This window comes from Toxorhynchites rutilus, chromosome 3, assembly GCF_029784135.1.
Source record: "Toxorhynchites rutilus septentrionalis strain SRP chromosome 3, ASM2978413v1, whole genome shotgun sequence".
Classification (NCBI taxonomy): Eukaryota; Metazoa; Arthropoda; class Insecta; order Diptera; family Culicidae; genus Toxorhynchites; species Toxorhynchites rutilus.
In genome coordinates this window covers 75,369,497-75,384,082 of record NC_073746.1, presented here as the reverse complement: position 1 = coordinate 75,384,082, position 14,586 = coordinate 75,369,497, and the positions used below count along the sequence as shown (strand labels likewise).

At 40.8% G+C, this 14,586-nt stretch overlaps 1 protein-coding gene across 1 annotated transcript; it reads left to right on the top strand.

The window, feature by feature from the left end:
* The first annotated feature begins 10,634 nt into the window (after positions 1-10,634).
* Positions 10,635-12,845, top strand: LOC129776232 (WD repeat-containing protein 55 homolog). The gene is made up of 4 exons (XM_055781762.1): positions 10,635-10,793; positions 10,928-12,082; positions 12,146-12,297; positions 12,360-12,845. Coding segments are annotated over exons 1-4 (1,668 nt in total). The 5' UTR covers positions 10,635-10,791; the 3' UTR covers positions 12,719-12,845.
* The last annotated feature ends 1,741 nt before the right edge of the window (positions 12,846-14,586 follow it).

Sequence of the window (14,586 nt, the reverse complement as noted above, 5' to 3'; positions counted from 1 at the left end):
AACAACTCAATCTTTGTTTTCATTCGACGAAGTTCGATTGTGAAGATATTTATGAAAATCGTCTGGCAACCACCACTTGCGTTCACTCGCGACAAAACACTCCACACACAGTTTCGCCGAATTGAAATCATGTTCGCATCGAGTTTACTATCTCATGTCCGAGCGGTTTGCTTTTGATTTCCGCATTCGTGAACGAAAGAGCATTCCCGCAAACGAGCCCGCATCGCATCGCGTTCACTATGTCCTCGACCTTATATCATGGCCAGACATACAGCTGTACTAGCTTTGTACATTTACAGCGTTGTACAGGTACCACGGCAGCATGACACACATACTTCGGTTGTACATTGTACCGCATGTCAAACTGACAATCAGAAATTTGACCAATTTTCACCATATATTTCAATGAAAAAGAAAACTCAACTCAAGAAAAAGTCAATGGAAAGAATGTTTACCAAGTGTTTTGATTCAGTTTGTTCATGCTACCCACCACTAACCGTCTATGGCGCTACGCACAGTATAACTGTAGGCATGTACAACGGTGAAACAGGTCCGTACAGATACAGCGATTGTACCGAGTTGCTTGCATGGTTCTAGCGCTGTACATGGTGACAGACATACAATTTTCGAAGTACAACGCTAGTACAGTTTAGAGGCGAATGAACTGAAAAGTTTAAAGCCTCTTGAATTCAACATCGTCTACGTAATACAGTTGTACGTCTGTCATAAGTATTATACTTATGACAGACATACAGCATGAACAAACCGAATCAAAACACTTGGTAAACATTCTTTTTATTGACTTTCTTTTGATTTAATAACTCAGATTGGCAGTGGAGGCGATCTGGCGTAGTGGTAACATCCATACCTCTCACGCAGAGATCACGAGTTCAATTCTCGCTCCCAAAAAATGGAAGTAAAAGTGACGAACCAGCCAAAATGTGTTGAAAGTCACTCAGATTGGAAACTTTTTTGTTGAGTTTGATAGTTTAGACTAGACTTTCCGAGATCTCGCACAGCACACAAAAGAGACAGTGTGCTTTGCATTATCCAGTCTCGCATCTCACACAGTCATTGGGAGCTATCTGCAACAAACGAGCGAGGTAGAAGGCAGCCGAGCGAGCAGAATTCCTGTGCGTGCTGAAATTCCGAGAGACGTGTATCGATTTTCTGAGGAGGAGAAAATCAATACTAGTCTCTCGAAATTTAGCCGCGCGCGCACAGGAAGTCTGAAAACCTCTCAATATTTTACGAAAGAAAATAGAAAGAGCCAATCCCAAGCTCACGTGCTAAAGCCCGATCTCATCGCTTGCTCATGGAAGGATTGTGAGAAAGAGAAAACCGATACTCGTCTCTCGAAAATAAAGCGTGCGCACAGGAAGTCTGGTTTAGACACTAAACAAAAACCATTTTCATTGACATATGAGGTGAAAATTGATCAAATTTCTGATTATCAGTTTGACATGCGGTAAAACCATGTACAACCAAAGTATGTCTGTCATGCTACGATGGTACCTGTACAACGCTGTAAACGTACAGCGCTAGTACGGCTGTATATCTGTCCATGGGTGCCAGGGTGACAGAGTGAACGCGAAATGCGATGCGACATTACGTGATTTTTGACAAGCCGCGAGTTGTCGCGCGACCGAGCTCCGTTCATTCAATTCTGGTAAAAAACTATTTCATGTGGCAGAGTAAACGCGATGCGACGCGACAAGCGAATTTCTGCGCGACACAAAATCAACCTCGACATGCACAGCTTTTTCGCGCGTTAAACACGCGACAAGTGAATGTCAGTTTTATATTTTGTTTACATCATGGCGGAAGAAGATGTGTCTGTGGATGTGGTAGCACTAATCGGAGCTATATTTCAAAGAAGTGCACTTTGAAATCAGCAAACTCGACACTACAGGAACCGGGTTCTTGTTAGTAAGTGTTGGAAAGAAGTTTCGGATGAATTAGGAATCACTGAGACAAATGAAATTGTTTGAATATAAATTGAAAGGATTTTTCGAATTTCAGAGTATGCTGCTAAAAAAATGGAAAATTTTACGGGATACTTTTGCCCGTGAACTGCGAAAGCTGCCGCAGTCGAGATCTAGGGATGACAGCATTTACACTAGCTGGCCATACTTCAGTAGTTTGCTATTTCTGAAGCAACAAATGAAGCCCAGAATCCCGTTGCAAGAAGCCTAGAAAGCACAGAAAAAGGGATTGTGAAATAATGCCGGAAAACTACGTGAAGGGGAAAGAGATTCAAAATCGAACATAAAGATTATTTATGAATATTTTCTTACCTCAGTGTGATCAAAAGTTTTTCGCCAGGCTCAATTGGAGTTCTAAAATAAAGTTGGTCCACTTTTCATGAGAACAACTTCAATATGTCCTAAAATATATTCGAAAGTTTTGATGTTCATACGGGTATGGTTGCGAAATTTGTTCGGATCTTTAACCAGGTCTTGATATAGATGGTGGTATTCTCCGTATTCTCCTCTTTTCCTATTGATTGAATGGATTCCGAAGTCTTTTTTGTTTCCGAAAAAAATTACGTACGCTTTCGGACATTAAATATTCTTCGTCAGAATCCATTTCGAAACTTGAACACAAAATGAAAATAAAACCTCTTGTTTACATGTCTGTCGCATTCAATCGCGTCCACTCTGGCCACTATGTCGCTTTAAAAATCGCGTTCTTCTCGCGTCGCATCGCATCGCGTGTCGCGTTCACTCTGGCCGCACCCTTACACTTAGGCCGAGGACATAGTAAACGCGATGCGGGCGCGGGATCGATTGCGGGAAAGCTCTTGTTTACGACTGTGGAAATCAAATGCAAACCGCCCGGACCTGACATAGTAAGGCTGATGTCACATTAGGCGGATTCCGTGAGTAAAACCGTAGCGGAGGATCTACAGTGCATTGTGAATGAGCCATTTCACACAAAGCGGGGCGGTTTTGGAAGCGATTTCAAATCGAGAAAAAAACCGTCGCGATATCCGCGGCAGCGAATCCGCGTAATGTGACATCAGCCTAAACGCGATGCGAACGCGATTTCAATGCGGTGAAACTGTGTGTGGAGAGTTTTGCCGCTACGAACGCAAGTGGTGGTTGCCAGACGATTTTCATAAATATCTTCACAAGCGAACTCATCGAATGGATATAAAGATTGAGTTGTTGAATTATTATTTTCGTTTTGTTCGATGAATTATATAACTTTATTTTTATTTACATAATGCATATAATAAAAACGTTACGTAAAGGGCTTTCCATTTACCATGTTCACAGATAAAAACGATCTCACAATTCAACTGTTCAAAAAATGAAGGCATGTTATCATATATGGCATCCTTGTGCTGGGTTGTTTACATGTGGAATGGAGTGGAATAAAACATCAATAAACGCGCGATCTGAAGCGATCAGTATCATAGCACGCGAAGAGCTCCAATTCATCGCATCGCACCGCGTTTACTATGTCCTCATGCTTCCTTTACAATGCAAGCTTTTAATCGCATGCGATATACTCACTCGCGATATTTTTCAGTGCAGCTCTTTACAATTGTGCGCGATATCGCGCGATAATCTGTCATAATCTATCTGTCAAACCTGCATCCCTCTAATCAAACTGCCATTATTTGTTATGGACAAGGTTGATTAGATTGGTGGAACAAAATGTTAAGAACAACTGATTACTATGCCCTTAGAAAAATCCTCGGTCGAAAACTACTAAATACATTTGGTAATGCAAAATTAGTAGAATGTACAAATTTTTTGTACATATTGTCAACAAACCCGCATCCCTACCAGAGTTTAGTATATTTTACTCGATAACATTAGTAAGCTTGGATATTGTCATATCTGAAAATTGATGAGAAAAGCGCGTATTAACCATTTTCATTGTTCCCATAAGGCAATACGGAGGTATAATAAGGATATAATTCTGATACGTGCATTTTCGGCGAGAAAATGTAGCCGATATTGGGCTTCCGAATCATGGTTCTGCTTGACATATGTGTTTATTAGTACGGTCGAAAATGACTATAGATTGGTAGTATTTACCAAAAAATTCGTTATATTTACTAATTATTTCTCTCAGTGTGGTTTTAGAGCGTATGTGGAACCACCTTGATGTATACACCTTGTTCTAGTTGTCATTGATATCTCTCATATAACCGTTGAATAAAATTCACTTCTGTTTTTTATTTCATCACAAACACACGTGTTTTACTCTGCTTCTCGAATGTCTTTTCAGGTTATGGGCCCAGTTTACGTCCTAACCTGCAAATTGTGCTTGTTTCGCGAATTTATTTGAAAACGTGTTTTTTGTGCATATTCGAAAGTCTCGGTCGAGTGAGTGAAAAGTTGATTACTACCATGGAGGAGGATCGAAAAGTGTACCTGTTCGACGGTACAAATTTCGCCAACTGGAGTTTCCGAATGGAATTGCATTTGAAGGAGCTGAGTCTCCTTCATCAGATTCCGGAAGAAGTGGAAGAATTTCGAGTGCTCGCTGATGACAATGCCGAGGTTAAGCGCAGTAAAGAGAAAGCTCTTGATGAACGTAGGAAAATAACATGGTGTTCGTGGGGGAATCGGTTGCGAATAATTCTTGGAAAAGTGATGTTTCGTGGATTCTTGATTCGGGCGCGTCCGATCACATGATTGGTACCATCGAGTGGTTGCGTAATGTGAAGAAGCTTGATAGTCCTGTGTTGATCAGAGTGGCTTCCGGACAAACACTTGAGAGTAACTATTCTGGTGTGGTGAACATTACGACAAAGGTTGGAAACCGGAGAGAGCAAGCTGTTGTGAAAGACGTTTTTTCGTACCCGGCTTGCAGTATAATCTGTTTTCTATCCTACGCATCGGACTGTTGGGAATGTAGGTAGTGTTTCGGAAGAATAGTGTCGAGATTTTGAAAGATGGCGATATTGTTTGCACGGGCAAACGTAAAAACAAACTTTTCGAATTAAACGTTGACGTGTCGCGAGTAAAAGAGCCGGTTGCTCTAATGACCGAACATGCAATAAGCAATTAAGAGCTGTGGCACAGGCGCTTTGGTCACATCGGAAACAGTGGACTTCTGAAGATTGTGAACAGTGAGATGGTAAATGGACTAAATCTGAAAAAGATTGAAATAGTGGATCGTACTGTCTGTGGGCCCTGTCTCAAGGGAAAGCAGATAAGAAAACCCTTCACAGAGATGTCATTGCCTCGCAGTTCTCGTCCCCTTGAAGTAATCCACAGCGATGTGTGTGGACCCATGACACCGACGGCGTATAACGGTAAGCGATATTTTGTCTCTTTCACGGATGATTTCACGCATTTTACTGCTGTGTATATGTTGAGTACCAAGGATTAGGTACTGAAGCTTTCGAAACGTTCGCTGCGATGGCTGAATCGCACTTCGATTGTCATATTTCCTGCTGAAGAAAATTTTGGAAACTTTTGTCGAAAAAAGGAATACAGCTAGAATACACCGGTCCGTATACGCCGCAACAGAATGGTGTCAGTGAGAGACTTAATCGCACAATTATGGACAAAGCGAGAGCGATGATCGAGGACACTGGAATGTCGAAGATACTGTGGTGTTAGGCAGTTCTGGGGCGGTTTACATTATCCACCGTAATCCAACGACGGCGTTGACAGTCGCCGTGACAAGTGACAAGACACCTTATGAAATGTGGTATGGACACAAGCCTGATGTTTCGAAATTTCGAATCTTCGGTGCCAAAGCATATAGTTTCGTACAGAAGGAAAAACGGAACAAGTTAGAGTCCAGGAGCAAAAATTGTTTTTTCGTCGGGTACAGTGCCAACGGGTACCGACTGTGGGACTCGAGAAAAGTTTTCATAGCCAGAGATGTTGTAGTGGATGAACTGCCGTACTGTCAAGAAGTGATTTGCAATCCTAAGTCGAGTTGTAGCAGTGTTGAATTGGACAATCCGTTTACTCCATCGTCGGAGAGTCCTCCATCAGAGCAGATACAAGACTTGCTAGATACCGGTGAAGCCGTTGATGTTTGCGAAGAGGATGAGTTTGATGACTGCTTGGTTGAAATGGACTCGTTGTCAAATGAACCAGATCCTTTGGATATTCGTCGAAGTAATCGTATTCGAAACGCACCGGTGAAGCTGGATGACTATTTGTGTATCGCAGAAAACTACGTGGGAAATTTTCCTGCGACCATCGATGAGCTGAAGTTGCAGCCTGATTGGCTGGACTGGAAGGAAGCGGTAGAAAATGAGCTAAAGTCGTTAGCTGAAAATGAAACATGGAAACTGGTGGACTTACCACCGGGTCAAACACCTGTGGAGTGCAAGTGGGTTTTTCGACTGGAGATGAACCCTGATGGATTCATTGGAAGAAGGAAGGCAAGGCTAGTTGCAAAGGGTTTCACTCAACGCTATGGATACGACTACCATGAAACCTATTCCCATGTCATAAGAATATCGACCGTACGTATGATGCTCGCTTTAGTAAACCAACAGAATCTGATTGTTCATCAAATGGACGTGAAAGCTGCGTTCCTGCATGGGAAGATAACAGAAGATATTTATATGCAGCAACCGAAAGGATTTGAGGAGGGGAATAAGGTCTGTAAGCTTAGCAAATCCATTTACGGGTTTAAGCAAGCCTCCAAAGCGTGGAATGACAGGTTCAACGAATTTGCGGCTAGGATTGGGTTTCGGCGTTGTACAGAGGACAGCTGCCTGTATGTGCGACAAAGCAAGCCTGGTCCTGTATATTTGCTTTTGTACGTGGATGACGTGCTCATTATATGCAAGGATTTGTCTCAAGTAAAGGTTGTAAAGCAAATGCTGCAGCGAGAGTTCCTTATGGTGGACCTGGGCGAAGCGCAGATGTTCCTAGGAATCAGGATAGAACGAAATATAAGCAAAGGGATTATGAGTTTAGTCAGTCGAGCTATGCCGAAGCAGTACTTCGTCGTTTCAATATGGAATCGTGCAAGCCTGTATGTACTCCCATGTGTGTCAATTTACAATTGCAGAGACCGAAATCCATCTCAAGAACATTGGACACATCTTAAGAGATTACTGCGATACATAAGGGGGACGACGCAATATGGTTTAGTCTATCGACGACAGAAACAAGTTGACCAGCTTCGTAGGCTTCGGTGTATGTGGAACCACCTTGATGTATACACCTTGTTCTAGTTGTCATTGATATCTGTCATATAACCGTTGAATAAAATTCACTTCTGTTTCATATTTCATCACAAGCACACGTATTTTACTCTGCGTCTCGAAAGTCTTTTCACAAAATTATATCGCTAGATGTGTGAATGCAAGTATTCCAGATAATAAATAATTGAAGAACTAGCTTATTCAATAGGATATAAACAAAAATGTGTAAACATAATTATGATTATGCAGCAATACGTTTGCAATAGGTGGTCGACTTAGCTCTCACTAATTGAAGCGGTTCGTATGTATAAAGCTGAACATTTATTTCGATATATCATTCCTTCCATCTAGCATATCTTGTTCCACCTGTCTGATGTATGTAGCGTCTCCTGTCAAAGCAACGCGATTTTCGCAGCAAAAGCTTGGAGAGTTCCAGGGTACGTTTATGACAAGGTATCCTGGACTCGAAGTGTGTCCGACACGATTCACTTATACACTCTCAACTATGACATCTAAGCTTTGACGGAAAGCAGCGATCGCATAGCAATTCATAACAAGTGTTTTTTTTTTGTTGCGAATATTACGTGTTTTGCTACTTTTTATTTGAAAATACGTCAATAATACGTGAGATAGAGGAGTTAGTGAACCATTAAAGCTAAAATAATTGAACTAGTACCCATGATGGGTTGTTGTTGTGTTGCTTTTTAAAGTGGTTTTTTACGGCGTCTCGGCTGCGAAGGAATATATATAAAATATTTCTATTTTCAGATAACTCTATGGCTCGATGTGTGGCACCCGGATGCGTGAGCGTTCGGTCATTGATACCCGGGCTCGAGTCCAACTCGAATTATGAAAACATATCCCACAAATTATCATTCCATCGATCTCCAAGGGATGTGACTTCGGAAGAAATGGCTTCGATTCTTTGGACAGGAATACTAAAAACATGTACATTTGCTCGCTTCACTTCAGTCCAGATTGTTTCATTCATATTGATGGCTTGGAAGTACAATATCGTCGAAAACTGATACAAACAGGTAAATTTGAACAAGTACATATTATATGTGGAGCTTCCGATATTCACTGCAAGGGATGAAATATTAAGTGTGGCTTACCTATTCGACCGTTGTCTGCTGAAGGAGGAAATGATGTGAAATGTGTTCTACTACTGCTGCTATGATATAACACCAACATCACTGTCAGCTTCGAGGGGTAGGACATTGTGCATTTAATCTTTCTTCTACGCACCTCACATTATAGTTACAATTATTACACACAACTGTTTATTTTTAGCTGTTCCTACTGTCAGAAAGGCTAACGATTCTTATACCTCGGGAAATCAAAACCGGAAGGCTCGTCGAAATGTCTTTATTGACATCAAGCAAAAGTTGAATCCATTAAAAACATCCGTAACATCCGCAGAATCGGCGCAGTTTTCTAATGGGAGGAAACATTACTATTCCGAGAGGGATATTCCGTCAAAGGAAATCGGGAGCAGCACCATCAACATCTTTAATGAGAAAACTAGCGATTCGGCCGGTTATGATAGTTTAATTCAAGAAAGCTTTAGGAAGCTAAAATCCAAATTGCCGGACCACAATTCCCACTAGGTTTTGATTAGAAAAGAAACCTAATTGGATCATCTTTACGCTGCAATGAGTAAATGTATACATTAAGTTAAAATCAAATAGAAATAAACTCATTTACTTGCAAAGCTAACACGTCACAGCCTCACTACTATTGATGCGTTAGTCAATCCAGACGTACCCTGGGAGAGTTCTATCTTTTTTCGCACTGTCATGGCTGATTTCTTTGCTCTGATTGGTTGGCGAATAAAAATCGTTGTTGAAGAAAAAAAATCGCGCTCAATGTGAATGATTGTAAATCCGGCATCAGCCTTATACTTATGACAGACATACAGATGTACTAGCGTTGTACTTCGAAAATTGTATGTCTGTCACCATGTACAGCGCTACCCAGCAAACATTAAATCGCATAACAAGCGTATATATAACATCATATGCCCTAAAATTTGGTTGGCATATCATGCGCCTAACTGGCATATGCATGCAAAAGTGGAGGCCATATACATACATGGCAAATGCTTACCGAATTTGTTTGGATGAATATGCAACTTTGACCGGCTATAATAGCGATTATGTTGTATTGAATTGCGATCTAATGTGAATATATTCATGAATTGTCAAAGCACCTAATACGACTTTTGCCATCCTCATATACGATTTATTACAGACATAGAAAAAAAAACAAATGGCGCAAAATATTTTCGTGAAATGTTTATTATAGCCTCACGAATCGCCATTTTTATATATGAGTATTTATGTTTGTAGAAATAATAATTGTTTGATTGACTTGTGTTGGGAGTGGAATATGAATGTTTGAAATGGCACAGATTGATTTTTAGTGAAAACTGTTCCGATATGGGTTCGAACTCCAGTCGTCTAGATTATCATCCACCAGCTTGTCGTGCGGCTATCTGAAATTTAATTCAACAGCGCTTGAAGCTTTCGAGTGCAACAGCATTTCATTGACATTTCGATATGATGTAATATGTTCTTTATAAAGATCTAATATGATTTAATGTTTCATGATTTTCTTCAGCATGCAACACGATTTACTACAGTACTGAATCGATTTAAATTATAAGCTTATACGACACACAAACTGCATCAGCGTAATATACGCATATGATGCGGATTAAATATATTTTACGACAATGTACATCATAAAACTGATGTTTATTATACCGAATTGCGACTTAATTTGATAATGGCATATAAAATCGAGTTTTTGCATTTTATGCGATTTCAAATATACACGACACATACTTTGATTGATATTATATGCGATTATGATTTATTCGGATTTCTTGTAAGACTTGGCACGTGCAAAATTATACGATTTAATGTTTGCTGGGTAGAACCATGCAAGCAACTCGGTACAATCGCTGTACCTGTACCAACCTATTTTACCGCTGTACATGGCTATAGTTGTACTGTGCGCAGCGCCATAGACGATTAGTGGTGGGTAGCATGAACAAAACGAATCAAAACATTTGGTATACAATCTTTTCATTGCCTTTCTCTTGAGTTAATAACTCAGATTGGAAACATATTTGTTGTGTTCGATAGTTTAGACGCTAAATAAAAACCTTTTTCATTGAAATATTGGTGAAAATACAATGCAATAAATTCAAACTTCTGATTGTCAGTCTGACATGCGGTACAATGTACAACCAAAGTATGTGTGTCATGCTATCGTGGTACCTGTACAACGCTGTACACGTACAGCGCTAATACAGTTGTATGTCTGTCCATGGTATTATGAGCGGTAATTTGTGAATTATCCGTAATCTATTTGTAAATTTCCTTCAGTGTAATACATTCTGAGACTCTAAACGTGGGGAACCTTCGGCACATATCCCGTTGTCAAGCGGTAAAGTGTCAAAACATCAATGTTTTCATTCAATGTTTTTGTTGTTATTTTCAATGTTACAAATGACCAGTCCCGTCGTCGTTTCTATCCACATGTGAATCCTCTGCAATTAATGTTTCCTTCTTGTCCCCAGCATTGATTTGTAAGTTGCGGATAGTTAAGTTTTCCAAATCAGCCTCAAAATTCACGACAGAATGTAAGTAGTACGATGCCAACCACGCAAAATGCATGAATCATTTCGAAATCCTGATTCTAACCTCTATTTACTTATTACATTAGTTTTTGCGCGTCTGCTTTTTATATGAATACTATTTTTTTTTATGTTTTAAGGAGAAACTTTGTCTCGCCCAAGCTGGGCAACGCTGACGATTCCGACGACGATGAATTGGATTCGGGGACAGAACCCGAGATTTTCGGCGCATACCTAGTGGAACCATTTCCTTACGAAGAAGAGGAAGACGGTTTGGATGATCCGTACGGTTGGATTGTGGCCGGGGCGTCATCGAGTGATGGTGAAGATTCCGATTGTCCAGAGACCGCTGCTACAGATGCTGAAGTTGATGGCAATAGAGCAAATGAAAACGCCAGAACTTCCAGGCCAATGGGTCCATACCTAGTGGAACCGTTTCCTAATGAGCAAGAGGAAGATGGTGGGGAGAACATGAATGATCCAGATTATGATCCACACGGTTGGACAGTTGCCGGGGCGTTATCGAGTGATGGTGATGACTCCGATTCTTCAGAATCCACTACAGGTGATGAAACTGGTAATAGAGCAAACGGAAACGCCAGAACTTCAGGGCGTATGGGCGTATATCTAGTGGACCCGTTTCCTGAAGAAGATGACGATTCGGTAGGCGATGGGGAGGACGCAACAACCAGGAATTCTCCACCCAGACGAGCTATCGACGATTATGATGAGGAAATGGAAGAGGACGAAGTGATAAAGGCAATCATTACGGAGATCAAGAAACCACGATCCAAACCGCCGGATATTAAGACGGATGATTTTGTTACCGATCTTTGCTTCCATCCTGAGCAGGATTTGCTGGCGGTGGGGAATACTGCCGGTGATTTGCTGGTTTACCAGTTGACAAACGATGAATGCACGCTGAGAGACACTCACGAAGTTCACACGAAGTCGATTCGGGACGTAGAATTCACTTTGGATGGAGATGCGCTGATTTCTACCGCGAGGGATCGTTCCATTATGGTTACGGATCTGGAGACTGGGAAGCTGAAGCTGTTTTGGGATAATGCCCACGAAGAACCAGTTTACACGATGAGTGTCATCACCGAAAACACATTCGCCACCGGAGACGACGACGGCGTGTTGAAAATGTGGGATCTGAGACAGAAGGAACCGGTGTTCCGATTGAAGGAGGTGGAGGATTTCATCTCGTGCATTCTTACCAATGATCAGAGGAAGTATCTGCTGATGACCAGCGGAGATGGTTATCTTACTTCGATTAATTTGCCACAACGGTTTGTGCTTTTTGCTCAATTTCCTCATTGCCTACTGAAATGTTCGATTTTTGTTTGTTCTAGAAAAATGTATGTCCAATCCGAGCCATACGAAGAGGAACTTTCCTGTATGGGAACGTTTCGCAAAGACAGCAAAGTTGTAGCCGCTTCCTCAAAGGGGAACTTTTACACCTTCAATTGGGCACAGTTCGGGTATCATTGTGATGCTTTCACGGGTAAAGGCTTTTAATTTGTGAGCGAAATTATGGCATTTATACTTCTTCGCATTCATTTACAGGTCCCCAAATGGGCGTGAACAAAATGGTTCCCATTACGGAGCGGATAGCGGTAACTGGCGGGGAAGATGGGATCCTTCGTGCAATGCATATGGTGCCGGGTCGAGTGCTCGGTATTGTCGGCCAACACTCGCTGGCAGTGGAGACCATGGATATAAATAGCACCGGAGAACTGATCGCATCAAGTTCGCACGACAACGATATCAGATTTTGGAACATCAAATATTTTGAGGATTTCGACGATATTAAGTACAACAGCAAACCGGAGAAAAAAGCAATCAAACATAATTTGCCATCATCCAAACATACGAACGCCGTTGATTTCTTTTCCGATTTGGCCGGTCCAGCTGACGAGAATTAAGCACTACGGGATAGATGTTTCTTGTTATATTCCAGATGTAGAGAGAAAGTGTTTGATATAACTCGTATTGCATACTTTACGGCGAGTTTTTATGTCTACATAAAATATACTGTTTACCATTTCATAAGTATGGAAGAGGATGTGATTAATATAGAATCCGAATGATCGATAAATGATAGAACAAAAATGTTGTCGATCTGCGCCATCGAATAGACGTTTTTGTACCTAGGTTCTAGATTGAGCTTGAGCTTGGGTAGACTGTACAATTCGTAGTTGCTCTCCGTGACCTGAACCAACCAAATTGCACAAAGAACACACAGAATGACGCTTGGGGCTAGCAAATCATTCTCGTTGTGCAATTTTCGGTGATTCGAGCTTTAACGCTTGAACGGGCCGTGAGAATTAGGCATGTAATCTACGCAAACTCCAATACAACGACATGTTTAGATGCTAAAATAGACTAATTTCATGCCAACTCGTCTTAGGAGTTGGCAGCACCATCTCAGATAGTAGTGAAACGTTGTGGGTGTTAATACATGGGCCATTTAAGCAACTTTGCATACTTGAAATATTCGAAAAAGAATTAGACTACTTTTTGGAAAAAGACAATTTTTTTCTAAATTTTTCACAAAAATTTATAATTTAAAAACTGATACCTACAAAATTCTTGTCAAAGGACGAAATGTAGGAAATTGTTTAACGTTTTATTGCTATCTGAGATGGTGCTGCCAACGGCCAGTCGAGTTGGCATGAAATTCGTCAATACACAAAATATTTCTTTTCAATACACAAAACAATCAAAAACATTGAAAAAATTGATGACACTATAGTTGCCACTGCCCGGCTAGCGTAATATGTTGGTGGCAATGCCAAACTCCATTTCAACGACATGTTTACATAATAAAATACACAAAACATTTTTGACGTAGAACTACGTCTTTCATTAAGGGTGCCAAATCAGAAAACAGATCACGTTTTTATGAAATAAAGTTAACGTTAATAACTATTTTTGACGTTAACGGATTCTGGCGATTTACATTCCAAACGAATCGGAAATTCCCTAAGATTTGTTTGCTATGCTATACATTACAATCCCATAGTCTGTATATGGTTTAAATTGATGAAAATTGGAAGCATTCCAATTTCCTCTTACATTTGTTCTGTCCATTTGTGCGCTTTCCCGAACAGAGCTGTCAATAACGACCAAATTATCGTCGAGCAACGAAGGGGAAATCGTAAGATGTAAAGTCTCCGTGAATAAAGTAAAAGAAGAAGAACGAAGGGGAATATTTGCCTGGATTATAAACAGTGGATCTTAGAGGCGAATGAACTGCAATGTTTAAAGCCTCTTAAAAACAAAGAAAGAAAGAAACAGTGGATCTCACTGAGATGAACTTCATTGTTCGTGAGGACACCGACTGGACAACATCGTTGCTAAGCGAGATAAACGGCAAGGAATCGAATGGTTTTCTCAAGGCAATTGGGGTGGAGGAGTAATATGAGGAAAGAGTAAAGGTTTCCAAAGGCCTTTTTGAAGGCTAGAGACGAATGAACTGAAGAAGTTTAAAGTTTCTTTAATTCAACAAGGAAAGGACGGAAAGGCAAACTTTCAGTATCGTTCTAGATACGAAACAATGAACATCGCTTGTTCTTCCTTGTTTTGCGCCATCACATATCTTCGTTTTGGATTGAGCTGTGGACGTCACCTAATTACTGACTCGCTGATGTCTCTAGCATAGCAATCATTGTATCAAACTTAAGCCATTGCATTAAGGTTCTAAGCTACACAATTGTGTGGGGAATCATCAATCATCAAGAAAATAAACGTTCTGGATTTTTGTCTCTGATTTGGTTTCGCATGACGGTAG